At 35.9% G+C, this 24806-nt stretch overlaps 2 protein-coding genes across 5 annotated transcripts in view; one reads left to right on the top strand and one right to left on the bottom strand.

Moving 5' to 3' along the window:
• Positions 1 to 275: 275 nt before the first annotated feature.
• CLEC2A (C-type lectin domain family 2 member A) overlaps positions 276 to 24806 on the bottom strand; it is a 43706-nt gene continuing 19175 nt past the window's right edge. For 3 of the 4 annotated variants that reach the window (XR_012518604.1, XR_012518605.1, XR_012518606.1), the window contains 4 exons: positions 24292 to 24395; positions 20882 to 20979; positions 2660 to 8942; positions 276 to 891 (listed from right to left, as the gene is read on the bottom strand). Coding sequence is in view for 1 of the 4 variants with exons in the window: in XM_074403303.1 (XP_074259404.1) it covers positions 881 to 891; positions 20882 to 20979; positions 24292 to 24395 (213 nt within the window). In the remaining 3 variants the exon portion in view is untranslated. The remainder of the gene's footprint in view (positions 892 to 2659; positions 8943 to 20881; positions 20980 to 24291; positions 24396 to 24806) is intronic. The other variant, XM_074403303.1, reaches the window with a different exon arrangement.
• On the top strand, positions 1404 to 17158 carry KLRF2 (killer cell lectin like receptor F2). The gene is made up of 6 exons (XM_039461775.2): positions 1404 to 1578; positions 5235 to 5330; positions 8699 to 8746; positions 13095 to 13243; positions 13810 to 13931; positions 16962 to 17158. The coding sequence occupies exons 1-6, from the start codon at positions 1509 to 1511 to the stop codon at positions 17104 to 17106; spliced, it is 630 nt and encodes a 209-aa protein (XP_039317709.1). The 5' UTR covers positions 1404 to 1508; the 3' UTR covers positions 17107 to 17158.

The raw sequence follows: 24806 nt of genomic DNA, 5'->3' as shown, positions 1-24806 counted from the left end.
TGTGTGTGTGTGTGTGTGTGTGTGTGTGTGTATGTGTGTGTGTGTGTGTGAGAGTTAAGTAAAAAAAAAAATATATATATATATATATATATATATATATATATAAAATAAGGAATGTGATTATGGAGGTTGGTAAGTCAAAATTCTGCAAGTGGGCATGGACATGCTGGGTACCTAGGAAGTCTTGTGTTTCAATTCAAGTGCAAAGTCTATTTATTGTCTGTAGAATCAGGAAAAGCCAATGTCGCAGATAAAGTCTGAAGGCCAACTCTTTCCCAGGGGGCAACTCCTGGGTGCCAATCTCTCACTCACGAATTAGGGCACCAGGTGCTTTTGATTATGTGAGAACAAGTGAGATCTACCTGGAGGCACAACAGGACTCCAGCTGGAGGTATTAAAATTCCTGACAAGATAAAGAGGTGTATTAAGAACGTTGCCACTTAGGAGCCTCTTATTAACCGAGAATCCATAACTATTCGTAGCCCCTCTTATTTCATCTAAGACATTAAATAACACTGCTCTTATCAGTTTTGGGGCAAAGTCATTAATTTTATGTTTGATATGGTGGGGGAGGGGTGACAAATTGTCTTAGGTTTTGAGGTGTCAAATACATTTCAAAGAACGCTGAAAAAAAAAAAAAAGTCTGAAGGCCATTGCTGGAGAATTCTTTCTCATTCAGGGAAGATAAGTCTTTTTGCTCTATTCAAGCCGTCAATTGACTCAGTGAGGCCCAATCACAGCAAGGCAAATCTGCTTTACTCAAAGGCCACCAATTTAAATATGAATCCCTTCCAAAAACACCCTCACAGAAGTATCTGGACTCTGCAGCTCAGCCAAGTTGACACAAAGTAAACTGTCACACCTACTGAAGGCAAATCTGTCAGGCATTTTCTGAAAAACAAACAAACAGACAAAAAAGTTAAATTCTTTTAAAGCGATTCCTATTGTCACTAACTTGAGACTTGCTGATCATTTATTTCACTATTTTGTTCCATCCAACCATTGTTATTTGGACCCTACGAATCAAATATGTCCCAAATAGCAAAATGACTATTTTAATTTAAAATTTGAATTTTTATTTACCTAGAAATTGGTTTTGTTTTGTTAGAGATTATTTGGTTTATTTTATTTTTTCTCTTACTTGATTATAAAAAATATGAAGGAAGGAAGTACGTCTATCTTGTTCACCATTAAGTTTCTAATATACCACATGCAAATGGCAGGTACACACAAGTCCATTTGTTGGAAAGAGTAGTACGTATTAGCTACCTTTATCTTGAAATACACAGAATTATAGCCAGATATTAGCAAGCGTATGTCCATTTTCATTTACCAACACATCCTGTGTGGTTTTAGACATCTGAGTCTGAATAAATTTTGACCAGTTTTGGTCTTCCTTTTAGTTTCTTTTGGTATCTTGGGCTTAAAGAGACATATCCAAGATTGAGATTAGTTTCCATTTCCTTTGTGCTATCTTCTGGATAATAACATATTAAACATTTGAAGAGATGGAGAATGAAGATGGGTATATGATGCTGAATTTCAAGAATGGTTGTAAATCCAAGCAGAAATCTAAAGGTAGGAATATTGCTCCCCATTCCCCCATTTAGTTTAAAATTGCATTATTCTTCTAGGAAGAGAATTATCTTTGAATATTTTTAACATCTTAAAATTGATCATAAGAAGAAATATGAAAAGGGTCATAAATTGTCTGAGATAGATTATTTAGATTCATGAAAGCATCAACAATAAAAACGCAGCATTTTCAGAGCCATGAGGTAAGAGAAATGCTAATCCTGCGTGTTGTAGCATAAGAAAGAGAATAACTTTCAAAGAAAAGGCTGAAAAATTGTGTTTTTACAGAAACTTCTTCCTACAAAGCTTAAAGTCCATGGAAACACTTATCTTGGTATGGTATCTGTGAAAACATGTTTCGTGAAGTTGCCTATTACAGTTGGAAGGTAAGATCTAGTGGTGGTGGTGAGAGTAACAGTGGTCCTGTAGTGTTTTACAGCTTAAAAAAGCATACTATATATTGGTTTTAATCTTCATAAAAACTCTATAGGATTGGTAGAACAATCTACTGGGAATGAGAGAAGAGGGAGAAAAAAAAAAAAAAAGGTTAATCTTGGCTCCTTAGGGCTGCTCTGTGGTTGGTTTTTGTTTTTTTAAGTTCTGTTACAGGTTCTATAGACAAGTTTGATGAACAACATGCCGGTGCCTGAATTCAATTTGTCTAAAAGGAACTTTGAAAACAATCTTGTTGAAATAGTCAAAACCTAAGTTAAGATGACATAGGCCAGAAAATCAGAATTACCAGCCACAGTGGCAGTTCTGCCATATGTATCGAACATTCTGGTGTACTATCTCATTTTATATCTAGCAAATGCAAACCCCCTTCCCCCATGTTTTAACACCATGAAACAAATGTTTACTTTTTCAATAGTAACTTACTTCCATGCAGCAAAAGTTAATATCAGTGGTATTAAATTGACTGAGTCAGGCCAGGCACAGTGGCTATTCCTGTAATCCCAGCACTTTGGGAGGCTGAGGCAGGCGGATCATCTGAGGTCAGGGGTTTGAGACCAGTCTGGCCAATATGATGGAACCCTGTCTTTACTAAAAATACAAAAAACTAGCTGTGTGTCATGGCACGTACCTGTAATCCCAGCTACTTGGGAGGCTGAGCAGGAGAATCACTTGAACCAGGGAGTGGAGGTTGCAGTGAGCTGAGATCATGCCACTGCACACCAACCTGGGTGACAGAGTGAGACTCCATCACAAAAAAAAAAAAAAAAAAAAAAAAAATGAGTCAGACCCTCTAGCCCACAGACTAAATGTACAGCTCTGGGAAGAAGCATTTAGTCTTAAATCTCAGTACATTGATTTATAATAAGAAAAATCTACCTAATGATGCTTTTATGTGGATGTTAAACTAAATTTACTATTTTTAATCTATAAACTACTTTTTAATACAAAAATATGTACAGAGACTTAAAATCTGAGTACTGATACATAAAATATAAGATAATATCCATTTAAATTATAAATGAAAGATAGGGGTGGGAAAATAAATTGGGCCAGAAAGGTTACTGTAGGCATGTTTGTTCTTGCCATACATTTGCTTCTAAGCTTCCTTGTTGAGAAGCTTGAATATTTTTTACATCTTAAAATTGATCATAAGAAGAAATATAAAAATGGTCATAAATTGTCTGAGATAGATTATTTAGATCCATGAAAGATTCATTGAGATAAGGGAATCCTTATCTCAACTAGTTGTTTAATTCACATTGTGTATAAGGTAAAGTGACACCTATTTCTTAAGATAGATATAATTAATCTTGATCCTAATTCAGAAAAAAAATATTTTCCTGAGTTCTCATGAAGCACATAAAAGAATACAATTATTGTTCTTGCAATAGTAGCATTAAAAGATTTTGAAGGGCAATTTCTTCATGTAGCCCCATGTAAGCCAATGGCATCTAGCCAAGCATTGCTAGGACAGGCCAGGATACTGAGCGTCAGGTACTCAGCTCTCTGCTCACCGGCTTGATACAGTATGTAAATCATGGCTTACATAAAAATATTAACTTTTGATCTATTGTTAGATTTTTAATATATCTTATTTGGCAAGAACTTTAAAGTCTCCTTCCCTGGCATGTATGGAATGGGCCTTGTTCTTTATTACCAGTTAACTGCAGATGCATATACCTATAATTGGTATTTCCTCATAAAATTACAGAAATGTATTTTGATGATTTTCAGTTGAGTAGAAGTCTTTCCATATTTCCTTGAACAGTAGAAATATGTACAGGTAGGAAAAAGAAAGCAAACTATTTTGGAATTAGTAATACAAAGAACTGAGTGGTAAATTTCAAAAGGTATACTACATGTAGTAAATTCTCTAAGTATATACTATAATCAGTATATATGCAGTAAATCCATAAAACCGATTGAAGTAAGGCATTCACACAGTAATTAGATATGAAAAACAGTACTTTTATTATGACTTAGAAGACGCATTTTTTGTGAAATGTACAACCAAGATGATGAAATTAAGGGCTTGCTTATAGATAAAATAATAAAAACTAGGGAATAATTATCAGAGTATCTCAAATTACTTTGCTTTCTCTTTGTCCACTAGCCTGGCATATTGACTAGAATAATTCTAGATTGAGATACTAATCATATGATGTCTGCCTGTAAAAGGAACCTGTCATAATTTTGTGAAAAAAAGTGTATACATCTAATTTATTCAAAAGTGCTAATATGTAGAAGAAAGTAGATAAAATTGAAAGAGGATTATAATATATATATATATATGTTCCTGTTTACCCTCTCTAGAGGTTACTTGTTTATTTATCTGTAAGGAAAATATTCTTGTCAACTCTAATGCAATGAAATACTATAGCATAGATTCCTTATAAGTATCATTTATTGGAGATCTAATACTGCCTAGGCTGAAACTGATTCCTGTCTAGAAAGCCAAATCCAGAAAAATATAACGTATTACATGTATTAGGTGAAATAAACTGTGAATATTCCCAGTACAGTGACTGTTATATATGAAAACTTTAATAAATATTTCTTTCCCTCTTTTATTTCTTTTTTTTTTTATTGCATTTTAGGTTTTGGGGTACATGTGATGAACATGCAAGATTGTTGCATAGGTACACACTTGGCAGTGTGGTTTGCTGCCTTCCGTCCCCTCACCTGTATCTGTCATCCCTCTTTTATTTCTTACAGTGATTCACTAAATTGAATAAAACACATCATTGTGCCTGAAATAGATATGTATATTCTATGTTATTCTTTCTATATAATTTACAAATATAAAATAATGTATTATATACATTTACAGTGCATGTTTATATTTTATATATTAATATGTTGTAATAAATAGATTATATATAATTTATATAACTATATATCATATTTATTTGTATCTATAATATATATGGAATTCAAGACATCATTTTTAGGTCTTCAAAAGCACCACCAAATAATTAACAAAGCCATTTCAGTACAACTCAAAACATTAAATAATAGTAGTATCTCCTTGGTTTGGGATTATTGACTTTTTTATTTTTAAATTTTCATTTCATCGTCAATTCTAATGACATATCCAAAATGAATATGAATCATCTCTGTAATAAAAATGAAACAGAAAAATGTTTATAAAGTGAAAAATCACAAGAATTTTAAAATTCATGAAATAAAATTCAACATTTCAGATTTCTCCCTATATCTACAATGTTACTGTCTTCTGCTCATATTTGGATGCATTGGGATCCTTATTTTCATTATGACAATGACTGACCTATTCTGGCGTGAGTAATGAACTTTTATTTCTTTGAACATTTTCAGAAGATAAACATTGATCCTTCATTCTTCTTAATGCCAAGATAAGATATACATTGTAGCCCAAAATTGGTAAATTAAACAGACCAGTGGTATATATCACATTATAAAATTATATTACATTAAAAAATTAAATGCTTAAATGCAAAATTAGCATTTATTCTGCATCTTTTCTTATAAAGAACCCCCAATAGAGGTTGACTTTATTATCTTATAATAAAAATTTAGTAATTTTTTTTTCTAAAAGACTATATGCTCATTGGTATTGCTTTGTGAGGTCAGTATTTAAATAGCTTTTCTAAGACCCCTTTGAAAACCATTTTAGGTAGACTTTCAGACTTTTTTCTTCCTGAAGTAGTATTTATATGTGTATACTGTAGCTATACTATTTGAACAACCAAAGAAATTCATAGTTTCTTTGATTTTTTTTTGTTTTGCTTTTAAGCTCGTGAGCTAAAATAAGTACTGTCTTACGTATAACGTGACAGGAAATAGATTTTAGGGGCTTTTGAGATGAAATTTCCAAAAATAGGTGAGTCCTAAAGCAACTTCTTTAGGGTAGAAGATTCTTTATTTCTTAGTAAGAAGTATTTTTGTATTGGGCAATTGGGCAATTTTGTGTTTTTCCTAATACAACAAGGAAAGATGTCAGACTGTTCTCAGACCAAATATATATTCTACTTAATGTATTTTTTCTCTGAATATCAATCATACACCTCAAATGTGTTCAATGCTACATTGAAATCAATTACTAATAATCGGAAAATTTTCACTTATTTAACATTCAATGTTAAACGATTATTTTTTAGTTCTTATGAATCTATCTAAGTAAGCATTGCTTTCTGTTAACCAGCAATTCTAAGAAGTTAAATTAGCTTTTCTAATTATTATGGCTTTAAAAATGCTCCTAAAATTCAGGAGTAGATAGTTGCTTGTTAGACACTGAGTATGATCTTTTTAGGCCAACATATTCTCTTGTAAATCAGTTTCTCTTCGACAAAGTATAAATGGTAAAATGACATAAATGATGCAACTTTTTTTTTTTTTTTAAAGAGAAATGCTATTGGGAAGAAATCAATAAAATTTGACATGTTGATGAATTACTAGTCAGAAAAATATTTTTTCTAGCCATATTTTTTATTCTAATAAATTAGTAACAATTACAATACGTGTGTTTCTATAAAATTTGTCCTTGGATTTTGACCTGTTTAAAATTTTCCATGTCTTCCAGTCAAAATGGAGTATTGACCATGAATATTTATATCTCCTCTCTCCCAAGAATCTATCCGTAGAACAAGAAATGATAACAAAATAGAATAAATTAATCAAAGCACATAGAATGGAAAAGGAAGAAAACTTTAAAGGAAAGGAAAGATGGATAGAATAATGCTATTGGAGACAACCTTAGTTAAAGCGTAAAAGACAGCTGCAGTGTAGACGGAAGCTGTTCATCATGGCTAAGCTCAGTCAGGGCTCCATTTCAGAGAGGAGAGTCAGAGGGTAAATGAAGGTCTAAAACAAAGTAATTCTTGAATACATGAAATGCTTATTGGCAATTAAATTTAAAAATAAACTTTGAAACAAAAAAAATGAAGCAAAGTAATTAAGTGAAAGACTTTCTAAGCCATGCTCTTTTAGATTGGTGCTTTGCCAATCTGTTGGTCCATTTACACAGTGGCTTTTGCCTCTGTATCATGCAAAAAAAAATGATAAAAAAATAAAATAAAATCAAAGAACTCTCTAAAACAGTGAGATATATAGTTAGAGCTAGCTAGCTCCTGATTTATGGACTGGTGGTTGGTGCACTAAGATGTATACCCTTTGTTTTGGTTCTGGAGTGAGAGGGGGGAGTAGTGTATAGGTCTACTATGTAGCCTGGCTATTTCTTGTGCCCTTTCTTCTGAAAAGTCATGATAGCTAACCAAATATCCCAGAGCATAGAGCAAAATGTCAGGAAAAAAACCATAAATAAATATGAGGCTATCTGAGACAGAAAACCAAAATTCACTTGTTTATACAGGGAGGTCAATAGCTCTTTTAACGAGCTTCCAGAAGAAGAAAATAAGTGGGAAGAAAAAGTAGACATAAAATAATGAAAAAGTAATATAAACAATTTTTCAAGAGTAAAAGGGAAACAAAAAAACTGAGTTTTCAGCTTATAAGAACCCACTAAGTTCAGAACAGGACACCAAAGTAGCTAATACATAGAAAGAGATGAGATAGATAGATAGATAGAGAATTTCAGAACACTATGAGTAAAAACATAATCCTAAAGGAAGGTTTTACATAAATAGTTTTCCCCCAAAGCAAATTAGCATCAGTTTTATTATTATTATTATTATTATTATTTTTTTTTTTTTGAGACAGAGTTTCATTCTTGTTGCCCAGGCTGGAGTGCAATGGTGCTATCTCAGCTCACCGAAACCTCTGCTTCCAGGGTTCAAGTGATTCTCCTGCCTCAGCCTCCTGAGTAGGAGGCTTACAGGCATGTGCCACCATGCTGGCTAATTTTGTAATTTTAGTAGAGACAGGGTTTCTCCGTGTATGTCGGGCTGGTCTCGAACTCCCGACCTCAGGTGATCCACCTGCCTTGGACTCCCAAAGTGTTGGGATTGCAGGCGTGAGCCACCACTCCCAGCCAGCATCAGATTTTTAAATGTACCTAAAAGCATTCTACTGTACCAATGCCTTCAAAGTTATCAGCAATCTTGATTTTAACTTAGATTTAAAGCAAGAGTAATCAAGTAAATATTTTTCCTAGTCATTCTTTTGGAAAAACAACAGCAAAAAAGAACATGGGAGATGGGTGGCTAATTTTAGATAGAATGAAGCTAGCCCAAGAACACAATTAAAAGACTTTTCAAATTAACAACTGTTCTGTGTTCCTAGCCAGCAATGAATTCCATCCATATGAAAACACACTATAAATAATGCAACTAGGAAGCTGAAGGAACTTAATGATATGGTCAAAAGATTTTTTTTTGGCCCATAACAAGGACAAATAAGATCAAGACTAGGTGCTGGAGCTCATGCCTGTAAGAACATCATTTTAAAAGACCATGAAAAAAGGAAAATAATATACAAAAATGTAACATCTTTTATGAAGTCTAAGAGTGCACATATTATTTAGAATTGCGATTTGCACTTAAAGGAGTAAAAATAGATATGGTGAGAAGTAGTTAAATCTGGGAAAGAAGAGGAGTGGACCCATAGGAGAAGAGAAACTCACAGTTTTTATTAGCGTGCCTCCATTTTGTGCTGGTACTTTATTCTCATGTATCTAGAGTGCTTTTAATTTTTAAATGTTTCTCCTATCTTTTCTTTGCACTGAGTACAGGTGAAAAAATGGATTTCTCTCAGAATGTAAATATCAGCAGTCTATCAGGTAATGCTCTTTTTGTTTGTTACGTGCTACTCTTAGGGATAAATGTAGTTTTGACTTCCCTCTTCCTGCATTCACTCATGTTTCACACTAAGCCAACAGCGCTGGTGAAGAAGGTTGGGACTGGAAAGCACATCCTCTTCCTCAGTGCTACTGCTGCATATCAGATGGTTGAAAGGAAGGAGGGTTATGGTGATTTCTAGAAGGAAGAAAATAGGGGTTTTCCTAGTGAGTCAACAACAGGATGATAGTGGATTTCCTGCCATACCTAACTGGCCACGTATTTATCAAGCAACCAGTGATAGGTGCGGTGTGCAACGGCTGTGGGTTGTAGTGGGAAGCGTGTGGGCTTGGGATAGACCTATGTTTGAATCAAGAGATTTCAGCCAACCGATCACATGAATTTAGGCAAATTAAACATCAGTTTTTAAATTTTCAAATGGGGATATTATAATAATAACTATATCATAGAATGTTTCATGTAGATTGAACAAACTGTGATGATTAATTTTGTGTGTCAACTGGGCTAGGCCATATACCCAGACAGTTTGTTAAATACCAGCTTAGATGTCACTGGGAAGATATGCTTTAGATGAAATTGGATTTTACATTTGTAGATTTTGAATGAAATGGATTATCTTCCATAATGTAGGTTGGTTTTAACCAATCAGTTCAGTCTTAGAAAAACTACTAAGGTCCCCAAAGGAAGAAGGATTTTGGCCTCCAGACTGCCTTCAGGCTGAAGATATAATATCAATTTTTCCTTTCAGACTGAAGATATAATATCAAGTTTTTAACCTGATGGCCTGTTCTATACATTTTGGACTTGCCTACCCCTGCAATTACATGAGCCAATACCTTAAATCTCTCTCTGTCTCTGTCTCTGTCTGTCTCTGTCTCTGTCTGTCTCTCTCTCTCTCTCATACACACACACACACACACACACACACGCATACACACACACACACACCATTGGCTGTGGCTAAGAAGAACTCTGACTAATACACTAACACAGTGTGGAGGCAGTGTAGTGCAGTGGATGAAAACATAGGCTGTACATAAAAAAGGATGAGTTCATGCCCTTTGCAGGGACATGGATGAAGCTGCAAACTATCATTCTTAGAGAACTGACACAAGAACAGAAAGCCAAACACCACACGTTCTCACTCATAAGTGGGTGTTGAACAATGAGAACACATGGACACAGGAAGGGGAACATCACACACTGGAGCCTGTTGGGAGGTAGGGGGGTTAGGGGAAGACAGCAGGGGGTGGGGGCATTTGGAAAGGCTAACATTGGGAGAAATACCTAAAATAGATGATGGGGGGATAGATGCAGCATATCACCATGACACGTGTATTCCTATGTAACAAACCTGCACTTTCTGCACATATATCCCAGAATTTAAAGTACAGTAATTAAAAAAGAAAAAAAAGAACATAGGCTGTAGAACTAGGCTAGCAGTGTTAGAATTTCAGTTCTGATATTTATATGTTGTATCAGTACGTAGGGTTAAACAATCTCTATATATCTCAATTTCTTCATCAGTAAATTGGGAGTAATAATGACACCTACTTAATAAGGTTTTATTTTATTATATACTTAAATCTGTATTATATAAATATAAATGAAAGTAGAGTGAATTATATAATAAATCTCCTTGTACCTGTTTGAAATGTACAATATTTTCCATCTCCACATCAGTATTTTCCATCTATATCTCCACCATCATCACATCCCCATCCCCAAGCTAGATTATATTAAAATAGCGACTAGATCTCATACCATTTAATATTTAAATACTTCTGTATGTGACTCATAGCTAAATATGTCTTTTGCTATAACACAATCACAGTATCACTGCAACTCCTGCATTTGTTTTTGATCGGTATATAACAAATTACCACACACGCAGCAGTTTAACAACATATACTGGTTACCACCCAGTTCCCATGAGTTGGGAGTCACGGCCCAGTTTAATTAAGTCCTCTGCTCAGGGTCTCACGGGGAGTGCGGTGTAGATGTGATGCTGGCCAGACCACCCATCTTTCTAGAGCTGAGGTTCCTCTTCCAAGCTCTCTCTTATGGTGCTGGAACAATTATATGTGGTTGTAGGATATAGGTTATCGCTTTCTTCCTGGCTTTCAGCCATAACTCCTCTAAGCCTCTGGAGGCCTCTGCATTTCTTTGCCATGTGTCTCTCTCATACACCCTCTTGAAACATGGAAGCTGAATTCTTTAAAGGCAACAGGAGTTCTCTCTCTCTTCAGGGAAGGCTTCAGCCCTCTTTCAAAGACTTACATCTTATTAAGTCAGACTACTTGGAATAATCTTTCCATAGATTAACTCAAAATCAACAGACTGGGGACCCTTCTTTTGTTTTGTTCTCAAAATCCTGTCATCTTGCTATCTAATGTAACCTGATTGTGTGAGTGACATTTCATCATATTCACAGTCTTACCCACAGTCACGAAGGAATTACAAAGGTCATGTGCACCAGAGGCTGGATCTAAGGGGCCATTTTGAAATTCTGTCTACCACAATTCCTAACAAAATTAGCAGTAACTTCTTGATATCCTCTAATAGCAAAATGTCTTTCTTTTCTTTTCATTGGATTTCTAAGTATTATAATCAAAGACTTTAATTGCATTTGGTTAATATGCCTCTTGAATTTATAGATCATTTATAGAATATGCCTCTTTTAATTTATAGATCCTTGTCTCCTTTTATTTGTTCTTTGCCATTTATTTGTCAAAAGGTAGGTCATGGTTGGGCATAATTTTTTATCTTCTGATTTTTCCTTTTCATACTTCTCTGGTGTCAGTTAACTCTACAAAGTTATTTTAAAAACTGGATGTATATAAGATGCTTAGAAACCTGCCTGGCCCACAACAACAGCAGTATGTGCATGTTGTTATTATTATGTAAAGCCTCTAAGAGAGCAATTGATGCAGTGTTGTTCAATAAATACTTTTCTCTATTTTCAACCTGTATTTCTTCTTACAGAAAATAACACTTAAAGCTGAGTTACCTACAATAACTCTTTTGGACAGTTAGCATCCTCACCATGCTACACTGATCATTTGGAGTATTTTTATTGTGTTTTGCAGCACTGCAGTAATACTTCATTGACCAGTGTGTCAATATCTACATAATAAAATTATTTCATCTAAATGACACCTTCTCACTAATAATCATGAATAAATATCCCCTCTCAAATCGTAACTTGAGAGGTATATTAGAGGTCATTTTATACCTTTTAGCAAACAAATATGTATTTGTACAACTGAAATTACAATTCAGTTATCCTCAATCTTTTCACAACTTTTTTAAATGATAATTTTTTTCAGCGTTGGCAACACTTGCCCTGGTATAGCATGTATTAATGAGTTAAGAATATATATGAAGTTTCACAAATCTAAATTTAGGTCATAATAACCTTCTTTAAGTTATACCTACTCAGGTTACGTTTTTAAGCTTGGCTGGACATACAATTTAATTTCCAAAATTAATTTTTAAATAAAATTTTAGGCTTACAGTTGACATACTAAAATATTAGCAATGAAAATATTACATGCTTTAACTTAAAATATTTAGTCCAACCATTCAACATTCAACAACAATTGTTTATTATATACAAAGTGTTGAATGATAAGAGATTCAGAGATGAATATGACAGTCTCACCTCACAAACTTTTCAGTCATGTGGAAGATATGGAGATGTTTACAAGTGACTAGGATGTAAACTATTTGTCCCTTGCTTTAGCAAATATATCATTTATGATACCTAGTGTTGAGTTTTACAGACAGCAGAAATTGACTGGTTCAAGGCTTCCTTTTTGAGGTGGAAATATAATTGTACATTAAAGAAAAAGTTAGCAGGTAAAGAAGGAAGAGGAGGCTATTCAAGACTAAGGTAACAGTATGAATGAAAAGCACAGGAGAATAAGTACCCAATGCATCAGTAATTGTAAGTAATCTCACAGACATGAAATAAAGGTTGCAAAGACAATCTTGAAATGTCAAAGGACTTAGAACCAGATAGTGGAGGAAATTAAACAATAAGCTTTTACTTTTTCAGTTGGTAATTAACTGTCAAAAGTGTTATAATTTGCTTCCTCTGATTATGGGGATCAGAATCCACAAACTTTGCTCTCACCTACTCCAAAACCCTGTCCAACTCCAGAAAATAGAGAGGTTAGTAAATTATTCTCATTTTATAGAACTGCTTCTTTCATGACAAAAAAATGAGGTGGAAAAATCTATTTTCCAAGAAATCATATTTGATAATATTTATATCTTCCCAATTGGCTATAAAGTTTAATTAATTTTCCCCTATGTTTTCTTCAGGTCATAATTATTTGTGCCCAAATGACTGGCTGTTGAACCAAGGGAAATGTTACTATTTTTCAACTTCTTTTAAAACGTGGAAAGAGAGTCAACGTGACTGCACACAGCTACAGGCGCATTTACTGGTGATTCAAAATTTGGATGAGCTGGTGAGAAATCAAAAACAGGATCTAACTGCACAGGAAAAACTTGCTAGATGCAGGTTCACTGTCTAAGAAGCATGGGAGGGGCCTGGCGCGGTGGCTCATGCCTGCAATCCCAGCACTTTGGGAGGCTGAGGCGGGAGGATCAGGAGGTCAAGAGATCGAGACCATCCTGGCCAACATGGTGAAACCCTGTCTGTACTAAAAGTACAAAAAATTAGCCGGGCGTGGTGGTGCGTGCCTGTAGTCCCAGCTACTCAGGAGGCTGAGGCAGGAGAATTGCTTGAAAGGAAAATGGAAGTTGCAGTGAGCCGGGATCGCGCCACTGCACTCCAGCCTGGTGATAGAGCAAGACTCTGTCTCAAAAAAAAAAAAAAAAAGAAGAAGCATGGGAGGTTTATTGTCATTGCTTTTGAACATGTATTAGCCGTAAGGTAGTTACTCTTGTTTATGAAAATGCTAATGTATATAAAAATATATTTTATTAATGCCTGGCACAGAGATTTACTCTGTAGAAGACATCAAAATTTGTTTAAACAAATGAATGAATAAATACACCATTTTCTCTGCAGAAGTTCATACAGAAGAGTTTAAAACCTGGGCATTTTGGTTGGATTGGATTACATGTTACACGTGTTACATCCCAAGGAAACCTATGGATGTGGATAGATGAACGCTTTTTAGTTCCACAATTGTGAGTAGTTATTTGTAAGGGAGGGGTGATAATGTTTATTGATAGAATTGTTTTTTAAATTACACTTCCTTACTTTCCATTCTTTTTGTCCTTCTTTCTCCATTTTCCCTCATCTTTTTTTTTTTTTTTTTTTTTTTTTGAGACAGAGTCTCATTCTGTCGCCAGGCGCCAGGCTGGAGTGCAGTGGCACAATCTTGGCTCACTGCAACCTCCGCCTCCTGGGTTCAAGCAATTCTTCCGCCTGAGCCTCCCAAGTAGCTGGGATTACAGGCACACGCCACCACGCCCAGCTAATTTTTTAAGTTTTAGTAGAGATGAGGTTTCACCATGTTGGCCAGGATGGTCTCGATCTCTTCACCTCGTAATTCGCCCGCCTCGGTCTCCCAAAGTGCTGGGATTACAGGCTTGAGCCCCCGCGCCCGGCCATTTTCCCTCATCTTTAATTTTGTTTTCTTTTTTTCCTTTCTAGCTCTCTCTTTTCTTTTTTCCTTTCCCCTACCTTTTGTTTTTTTGCTTCCTCTCTTCTTTTATATGAACTGATTTTGAACAATGGGAATGGAAAGCATTTGTCATCTGGCATTTTAATTGTCCAAACTTCATAATAATTTTTAAATTTCTAAACTGATTTAAATCTCATTTGAAATAATATTATGCAAATCTTTTTATATGGCAAATGCAAAGACAAAATTCGCCTGTAAATAAAAGCAGCTGGAATATGTAGAAAGGTCTAAAGTTGAAATCAGAAAACATGAATTTAAAAATTTTGGCCTTCAAAAATTCAACTAAACATGTTGATGCCCCTTCCTTCCTTTCTTCCTCCCTCCCTCCCTTTCTTCTTCCTTCCTTCCTTCCTGCCTTCCTTTCTTTTTTTTAGCAGAGCCTTGCTCTGTGGCCCAGGCTGGAGTGCAGTGGCATGATCATAGCTCACTTGATAATGCAACCCTTCCGCCTCAGCCTCCAGAGTAGCTAGGACTACAGGTGTGTGTCAGTACACCCGGCTAACTTTTTTTTTTTGAGACCGAGTTTCACTCTTGTTACCCAGGCTGGAGTGCAATGGCGCCATCTCGGCTCACCGCAACCTCCGCCTCCTGGGCTCAGGCAATTCTCCTGCCTCAGCCTCCTGAGTAGCTGGGATTACAGACACGCGCCACCATGCCCGGCTAATTTTTTGTATTTTTAGTAGAGACGGGGTTTCACCATGTTGACCAGGATGGTCTCGATCTCTTGACCTCGTGATCCACCCGCCTCGGCCTCCCAAAGTGCTGGGATTACAGGCTTGAGCCACCGCGCCCGGCCTCTGGCTTTTTGTGTGCTTTGTAGAGACGGGTTTTCTCCATGTTGCCCAGGCTGGTTTCCAGCTCCAAACTATCACCCACCCCAGCCTCCCAAAGTGCTGCGATTACAGGTGTGAGCCACCACTCCCAGCCTGATACCTGTATATCAGTATTAAAAGAACAATGGTACTTTCTTTACATTGTTCTGTGAACAACATGAGGTATTGCATGTAAGAGTGCTTTCAAATTCGGAAGTGTCACATTTAGACATTTTCTTCTGTACTTTCATTTATCAGTCATATTGCTGGAACATTTGAGATGTGCTGAAAGCAAAGAACGAGGAGTGATAGTTCATTTCAGTTGATAGTTATCTACTTCTAGGTACATCTGTTCTACATTTATTATCATTCTTCATAAACATAAAACTAACATATGAAGTTGTATACATTTCCTGGATCTGCTTTTAATACAATATTTGAAAAATAAGTAGTATTTCTTACTAATTTTTATTATAATTCATACTATTTTAATTTTTTTTTTTTTACTTTTTTGGAAACTAGTATTACTATAAAGGTAACATATCCCTTTTAAAAGCTTATCATTTAAAGGAAAACACACATGCAGGTGGTTATAATAGTATTCAGTTTATATTTTCTTAAATTATCATTAGTAACTAGAAAAAATAGTTCATGAAATAGCTCTCTTCAGTCATTCCATTCATACATCATGCATCGACCTACCTTATATTGTGGAAGTTATATAAGAAATTTAAGAGTCATCTAACAGGTTTTACTTTGACTTAAACAAAATCCTGGGTGGCTGGCTGCCTCCCAGTTCACATTGTTATAGCACATCTATCATTGCGTAGTTTTTTTTTTTTTTTTTTTTTTTTTTTAAATGGGGTTTCACCATTATGGCCAGGTTGGTTTTGAACTCCTGGCCTCAAGTGATCCACCCACCCTGGCCTCCCAAAGTGCTAGGATTACAGGCGTGAGCCACCACACCCGGCCCTATCATTGTGTAGTTTTTATCGAAAACATTTATTTTGGCATCTACTTACTGTACACAAAATTATTTATGCTGCTATGTGGAAAATGAATAGATGGGAGACAAAATTGCAACTACGGTCAGTTCGAAGGCTATGACTAGAGACGAGGGAGAGATAACGGTAGCTTGAGTCTAAACTGAGAAGCGGGGAGAAGTGAATGGATAGCAGGGATAATCTGGAAATAGAATACTCAGGTGTTGCAGGTACATACAATGAGAGGTTTGAGAGGTAAGGAAGAAGCTGGGATGTCTTCTAGTCTAGCTTGAGCTTGCATGGCGTTGTTACTAAGATAGGAAAGAGAAGAGGCTGTATTAACAATGAAAATTCCATTCTAAAACATGTGCAAAATGTTGGCTGCTGAAGAATTACCTATAAAAGTTTGGCTGGAGAAAACTTTAAAAGATACCAACATTGGGCCGGGCACAGTGGCTCATGCCTGTAATCCCAGCACTTTGAGAGGTCAGGAGATCGAGACTAACTGGGCCAACATGGTGAAACCCCGTGTCTATGAAAAATACAAAAATTAGCTGAGTGTAGGGGCAAGTGCCTGTAATCTCAGCTACTTGGGAGGCTGAGGCAGGACAATGGCTTGAACCAGGGAGTGGAAGGTTGCAGTGAGCTCAGACGCCAAAAAAAAAAAAAAAAAAAAAAAAAGATACTATCATCATTTTAAGATAGATGCTCAAATATCTATTCTTTATCTCTTAGGTTTTCGGTGATTGGACCAACTGATGACAGGAGCTGTGCTGTTATCACAGGAAAGCAGGTGTATTCTGAAGACTGTAGCTCCACATTTAATGGCATTTGCCAGAGAGATGCGATCTTGACACACAATAGAACCAGTAGTGTGTAAATGTACAACAAAATGTAGAAATACCTTACATGTTAAAGCAGAGCCAGATTTTAAAGACTTGGGTATTTTAGGTAAAGTTTCTAAAAGAAAGTTTCTGCTAACAGACACCACCTAAAAAGGAGAAAAGTATTTTGTCCTAAATTGACTCTCAAGACAACTTCTGAACAGAACTTTTACTCCATTCTTGGATTTCTGTTTTGTCTTTTCCATGGCTGTACAATAAAAGCTAAATAAAAAGCTAATAGTTATTTAACAGTTTCATATTTTTTGCATTTAAAATAGCATAGAATAAGACAACTTTAAAGGAATGTTATTTAACTATATGTGCTGTGTGTTAGATGAGAAAGAAAGAAGTAACTTATGTACAAATATAATATTTGAAGCATGGAATAATTGTGAATTTTTCATTTGTGTATTGTAGCCTGAAGTGTTTGGTAGGGAGTGGGTGCTGAGAAATAACCTAATTGATATAATGCAAACTAATCAGGTGATGGATAAACTAAAAGCTCAGACCTCACCACTATGTGATATATCTATGTAACAAAATTATACTTGTATCTCTTAAATTTGTACAAATAAAATAAAATAAAGTCATGTGGCCAAATATTTTAACAACAGTAAAAACAAATCTGTGCATGTAAATAAAGAATTGAAAGAAATATGTATGGATGTTAACAGTACCTATTTTTTTCTTTAGTGAAATACAAATTATTTCATTTTCTATCCAAATATAAAATGCTAATGTAATGCTTTAAAATTAAAAAAATATAATAACTCATTTTTATTTTTAATATATTTATTCTTTAAAGCTTTATTGAGGTCAAACTGATATATAAAATATTGCACATACTTAATGTATACTTTCTGGTGAGTTTGTATATACCTGAAATGCCATTGCCACGGCTAAGCTACTAAACCTATTAATCACCTCCAAATATGTCCTTATGGTCTTTGTGTCTACCTGGTTTTAGTTTTATAAGAACACAACATGAAATATAATTTCTTAATTTTTCTTTTTTTGGAAATAGAGTCTCACTCTATTGCCCAGGTTGGAGTGCAGTGGTGTGATCTCAGCTCACTGCAACCTCCACCTCCTAGATTTAAGCAATTCTTATGCCTCAGCCTCCCGAGTAGCTGGGACTACAGGCATGTGCCACTATGGCCAGCTAATTTTTGTATTTTTTACTAGAGACAACGTTTCACCATGTTGGCCAGGCTGGTCTCAAACTCCTGACCTCAAGTGATCTGCCCACCTCTGCCTCTCAAAGTGCTGGGATTATAGGCGTGAGCCACCACGCCCAGCCTCTTAAAGAACTTACTCATCTTGCATAAATAAAACTTTCTCTGCTTGGAGCAACAATTTCCCATTTCCCTTTCCCTCTAGCTCCTGGAAACTAGCATGTTATTCTCTGTTTCTGGGGGTTTTATTTTTAATGGAAAACCAAAAAACCTTATTTTTCAGTATACTAAAAAATTAAATTTAATCTCATTCTGTCACTTTTTCTATGTGATGCAGGATTTTTGCGACTTAGTTGAGCTAAAATCCAGGTTCTTGTCACACAAGGAAAAATTAGGTAGGTGGACACACTGAAAGGTGAGGAGAGCAGAATTTATCAAAAGAAAGCGCTCAGGAAAAAAAAAAAAGTGTAGGAAGGCATCCTGCCAACAGTCCCAGCTGGCATATTGAATACTAGGCCACCACACACGCAAGCCGAAGAGGCCAGGCTCCCCTACCTGCATAAGGTTTGAATTCCTGGTAGCTCCACCCCATTCTCCCAGTGTGCAAGCAGGCCCCCAGTCCATTTTGTGCAGGATCCCTCATCTGCACAAAAGCATCTGATGTAAACACTTGTGGGGTGAGTCAGAGATTCTCTGAAGCTCCTCCCTTATCTGCCTCCTTCATCTATCACATGTGTTTTCTATTCCTTGGATTTTAACTCCTTCTAAGCATTTGGTGGAATAATAGACCAGGCACATGACTATAGTTATGCCATTTCTTTGTTAAAGTCTCCCATTATTATAGTGTGGGAGTCTAAGTCTCTTTGTAGGTCTCCGAGAACTTGCTTTATGTATCTGGGTGCTCCCGTATTGGGTGCGTATATATTCAGAATAGTTAGCTCTTCTTGTTGCATTGATCTCTTTACCATTATGCAGTGCCTTTTTTTGTCTCTTTTGATCTTTTTTGATTTAAAGTCCGTTTTATCAGAGACTAGGATCGCAACTCCTGCTTTTTTGTGCTTTCCATTTGCTTGGGAAATATTCCTCAATCGCTTTATTTTGAGCCTATGCTTTGCATGTGAGATGGGTCTCCTGAATACAGCACACTGATGAGTATCGACTGTATCTTTTAATTGGGGGCATTTACTCCATTTACATTTAAAGTTAGTATTGTTATGTGTGCATTTGATCCTGCCATCATGATGCTAGCTGGTTGTTTTGCCCTTCAGTTGATGCAGTTTCTTCATAGCGTTGACGGTCTTTACAATTTGTAATGTCTTTGCAGGGGTTGGTACTGGTTGTTCCTTTCCATATTTAGTGCTTCCATCAGGAGTTCTTACGAGGTAGGCCTGGTGGTGACAAAGTCTCTGAGCAGTTGCTTGTCCATAAAGAATTTTATTTCTCATTCGCTTATGAAGCTTACTTTGGCTGGATATGAAATTCTGGATTGAAAATTCCTTTCTTTAAGAGTGTTGAATATTGGCCCCCAATCTCTTCTGGCTTGTAGGGTTTCTGCTGAGAGATCCGCTGTGAACCTGATGTGCTTCCTTTGTGGGTAACCCAACCTTTCTCTCTGGCTGCCCTTACCATTTTTTCCTTCATTTCAACCCTGGTGAATCTGATGTTTATATGTCTTAGGGTTGCTCTTCTTGAGAAGTATCTTTGTGGTGTTCTCTGTATTTCCTGAATTTTAATGTTGGCCTGCCTTGCTAGGTTGGGGAAGTTCTCCTGGGTAATATCCTGAAGAGTGAGTGTTTTCCAACTTGGTTTCATTCTCCCAGTCACTTTTGGGAACACCCATCAAAGGTAGAGCTGGTCTTTTCACATAATTCCATATTTCTTGGAGGCTCTGTTCATTTCTTTTCACTCTTTTTTCTCTAATGTGTCTTCTAGCTTTATTTCATTGAGTTGATCTCAATCTCTGATATCCTTTCTTCCACTTGATTGATTGAAACTTGTATATGCTTCATGAAGTTCTCATGCTGTGTTATTCAGCTCCATCAGGTGGTTTATGTTCTTCTCTACATTGGTTATTCTAGTGACAGTCCCTAATGGCCTCCCTTGGCTAGAAGAGGGAGTTCCCCAACCCATCCCACTTCCCAGGTGAGGTGATGCCCCACCCTGTTTGGGATCACCCTCCTTGGGCTGTACCCACTGTCTAACCAGTGCCAATGAGATGAACCAGGCACTTCAGTTGCAAATGCGGCAATCACCTGCCTTCTGCACTGCTCTCACTGTGAGCTGCCCACTGGAGCTTTTCCTATTCGGCTACCTTGCCAACAATCCCTCTAGTAACTTTTCTTTTTATTTTAGAAGTGTGACAGTTATTTTCAAGTTTTTTTGATGGGGGGATGGTGGGGAGATTGGGGAGGGATAACATGGGGAGAAATGGCAGATATAGGTGATGAGGGACAGAGGCAGCAAACTACATTGCCATGTACATACATATGCAACAATCCTGCATGATCTGCACATGCACCCCAGAATCTAAAGTTAAAAAAAATTAGAAAAACAACTTTTACTGAAATAAAAATTAAAATAAAATAAAACTACTTACGTTTGCTGCAAATCCACTTGATATCAATAAGTCCTCTGGAACTATAGACTCCATCAACATTCAGGAAAGCATAGAATCCATTCCCTGTAATTTCAAACCTGAAAAAGAACACTCTAAATCAGTCTGGAAATCACTTACAGCTGTAATCAAAAAGACAGTTAAGAGTAGAATGATTTGAAATATACCAAACAGTGAGTTCCCAGAAAATATACCCACCCATCTTCATATGCTACATTAAAATACCTGGCATACTAAGGAAAAATAAGACTGAATATAAGTGTTTTAAGTGTTTGTTGGAGTTAAAATCTGTAACCCTATTTAAAACAATTTGTAGATAGGCAGACAGACACATAATAGACAGGGGCAAAACCATTGTTTCCTTTCTTTCTTCCTTCCTTCCTTCTTTCCTTTCTTCCTCTCTATATGGAAAGAAAGAGAGTGTCTGCCAAATTCAAAGATCTCTGAAATTTAAAAAACTCAGTTTTCTGGCCTAATTTTAGTAGATATACTTTTTCTTTTCTTTTCTTTTTCTTTTTTTTTTTTTTGGAGTTTCACTCTTGTTACCTAGGCTGGAGTGCAATGGCGCGATTTTGGCTCACTGCAACCTTCGCCTCCTTGGTTCAGGCAATTCTCTTGCCTCAGCCTCCCAAGTAGCTGGGACTACAGGCACGCGCCACCATGCCCAGCTAATTTTTTGTATTTTTAGTAGAGACGGGGTTTCACCATGTTGACCAGGATGGTCTCGATCTCTTGATCTCGTGATCCATCTGCCTCGGCCTCCCAAAGTGCTGGGATTACAGGCTTGAGCCACCACACCCAGCCCAGATGTACTTTTTCAAAAAGTAAAAATAAGATTTATATTTATTTGGTACTTTTGAAATATACTGCAGTAGAAACCTAAGAGACGGCTTACAATATTTTTTTTTTACATTTCATCTTCATGGATAGGAAAAATCAATATCATGAAAATGGCCATACTGTCCAAAGTAATTTATAGATTCAATCCAATTTCCATCAAACTACCACTGACATTCTCGACAGAATTATAAAAAAATTACTTTACATTTTATATAAAACCAAAAAAGAGGCCATATAGCCAAGAAAATCCTAAACAAAAAGAATGAGCTGCAGGCATACATTACCTGGCTTCAATCTATGCTACAAGGCTACAGTAACCAAAACAACATGGTACTGGTACCAAAACAGATATATAGACCAATGGAACACAACAGAGACCTCAGGAATAATGCCACACATCTACAACCAGTTGATCTTTGACAAACCTGACAAAAACAAGAAATGGGAAAAGAATTCCCTGTATAATAAATGGTGCTGGGAAAACCGGCTAGCCATATGCAGAAAACTAAAACTGAATCCCTTCCTTACATCTTACAGAAAAATTAACTCAAGATGGATTAAAGACTTAAATGTAAAACCCAAAACCATAAAAACCCTAGAAGAAAACTTAGGCAATACCATTCAGGACATAGGCATGGGCAAAGACTTCATGACTGAAACACCAAAAGCAATTGCAACAAAAGCTGAAATTGACAAATGGAATCTAATTAAACTAAGCCTCTGCACAGCAAAAGAAAGCATCATCAGAGTGAATAGGCAGCTGACAAAATGGGAGAAAATTTTTGTAATCTACCCATCTGACAAAGGTCTAATATCCAGAATCTACAAGGAACTTAAACAAATTTACAAGAAAAAAAACTATCAAAAAGTGGGCAAAGGATATAAACATCCACTTCTCAAAATAAGACATTTATACAGCCAACAAACATATATATATAAAAGCTAAGCATCACTGATGATTAGAGAAATGCAAATCAAAACCACAATGAGATGCCATCTCATGCCAGTCAGAATGGCAATTATTAAAAACTCAAGAAACCATAGATGCTGGTGATGATGAGGAGAGATAGGAATGCTTTTACCCTGTTATGGGAATGTAAGTTAGTTCAACCGTTGTCGAAAACAGTGTGGTGATTCCTCAACCATAGTGAACCAGAAATACCATTTGACCCAGCAATCCCATTACTAGATATATACCCAAAGGAATACAATTATTCTATTATAAAGACACACGGACACATATATTTACTGCAGCACTATTTACAATAGCAAAGACATGAAATAAACCCAAATGGGCTGTCAATGATAGACTAGTTAAAGAAAATGTGATACATGGTGGTACCACAGAATACTATGCAGCCATAAAAAGGAATGAGTTCTTGTCCTTTGCAGGGACATGGATAAATCTGGAAGTCATCATCCTCTGCAAACTAACACAGGAACAGAAAACCAAACACTGGATATTCTCACTCATAAGTGGGAGTTGAACAATGAGAACACATGGACACCTGGAGGGGAACAACACACACCCAGGCCTGTCAGGGAGTTGAGAGGGTGAGGGGAGGGACAGCATTAAGACAAATAGCTAATGCATGTGGGGCTTAAAAACTGGATGATGGGTTGATAGGTGCAGCAATCCACTACGGCACATACTTACCTATGTAACAAACCTACACATTCTGAACTTGTATCCCAGAACTTACAGTAAAATTATATATATGTATATATATATAGTTTTTAAATTAGTTTTCTTTGTTGATAACCAAATCTTTACTTATTTATAAATACAATTTGTCCTGTCTTGCATATTTCAATATTTATGTTATTGGTTGTTTTTCTTATCTAGCACTTAACTAAAATAATAAGGCAGAAATACATATGTATCTAAGAAACAGTTATATATATAAATAAAAAAGTAAACTAATAAAAAAATCAAAAACTTAAAAAATAAATACAATATTGTTTATGATGAACATTTGGAAAGCTAAAGACAAGAAACTGTTTTATCCCAAGAAACACTTTTAACAATTTTAATTCACTCAGGAAATGTTTACAGAAATTAAATAAAATAAGCAATAAATAAATAAAAATAAATACTATTCATTGTGGCAGACATTTGAAATGTTAAAGACAATTATTATAAGGTCTTTAAAGACAAAGAGATCTTATATAAACTTAATTAGCTGGAAAGAGGTACAAGTAATACGAGTTTGGGTTTAAAATTGGCAGAATAGTTGAATTTGAATTAGCAAAAGAGCACTTATTGTCAAGCAAGAGCTTATTGTAAAGCAAGAGCTTGACAATAAAGATAAAATAACAAATAAAAATAAAAATGGAAAATTTCACCGTGTGTTATTTAACAAGGTGAGAAGAAAATGGCTTACTCCAGCATGTGCTTCAATGTGAAAGGGCCCATGTCATAGATAGAAGACTGAGAAGTTAACTACACATAGAATAGAGAAAGATTTGTTTATATTAATACAACTGAAAATGGTTTAAACATTTTTATGCAACATCAGAATAAGAACATTCCTAATACATTGGAAACTCACCAATTATTGAATGTGGTGCCATTTGTCCATTTCCAAGAATCTTCTGGTTTCCTGCTTAGTCCAATCCAGTGCATATCTGTTCCTGCGAACCTCTTCAAAAATTCCTTTCACAAAGCAAAGGGAATCATCAATTACTTAAAATGTTACAGTACATTGCTGAACATGCTTCACACCCCAATTATTCCATCTTTTAGGATTCACATTCTGATTTGTCTTCCCTGAGGCTTCTAAAATAACAAACGGCACAGACGTTGATATTTGTTAGTTTTATCAGAAAGATTTTCATTTTGCTTTTCTGCATCTTTTTTTTTTTTTTTTTTTTTTTTTTTTTTTTTTTTTTTTTTGAGATGGAATTTCGCTCTTGTTGCCCAGGCTGGAGTGCAATGGTGCGATCTCGGCTCACCACAACCTCCTCCTCCTGGGTTCAGGCAATTCTCCTGCCTCAGCCTCCTGAGTAGCTGGGACTACAGGCGTGCGCCACCATGGCCAGCTAATTTTTTGTATTTTTAGTAGAG

This window comes from Saimiri boliviensis, chromosome 7 (assembly GCF_048565385.1).
Source record: "Saimiri boliviensis isolate mSaiBol1 chromosome 7, mSaiBol1.pri, whole genome shotgun sequence".
NCBI classification, from domain to species: Eukaryota; Metazoa; Chordata; class Mammalia; order Primates; family Cebidae; genus Saimiri; species Saimiri boliviensis.
Note: the sequence above shows the minus strand (reverse complement) of the source record. Positions and strands in the feature narration are given on the sequence as shown.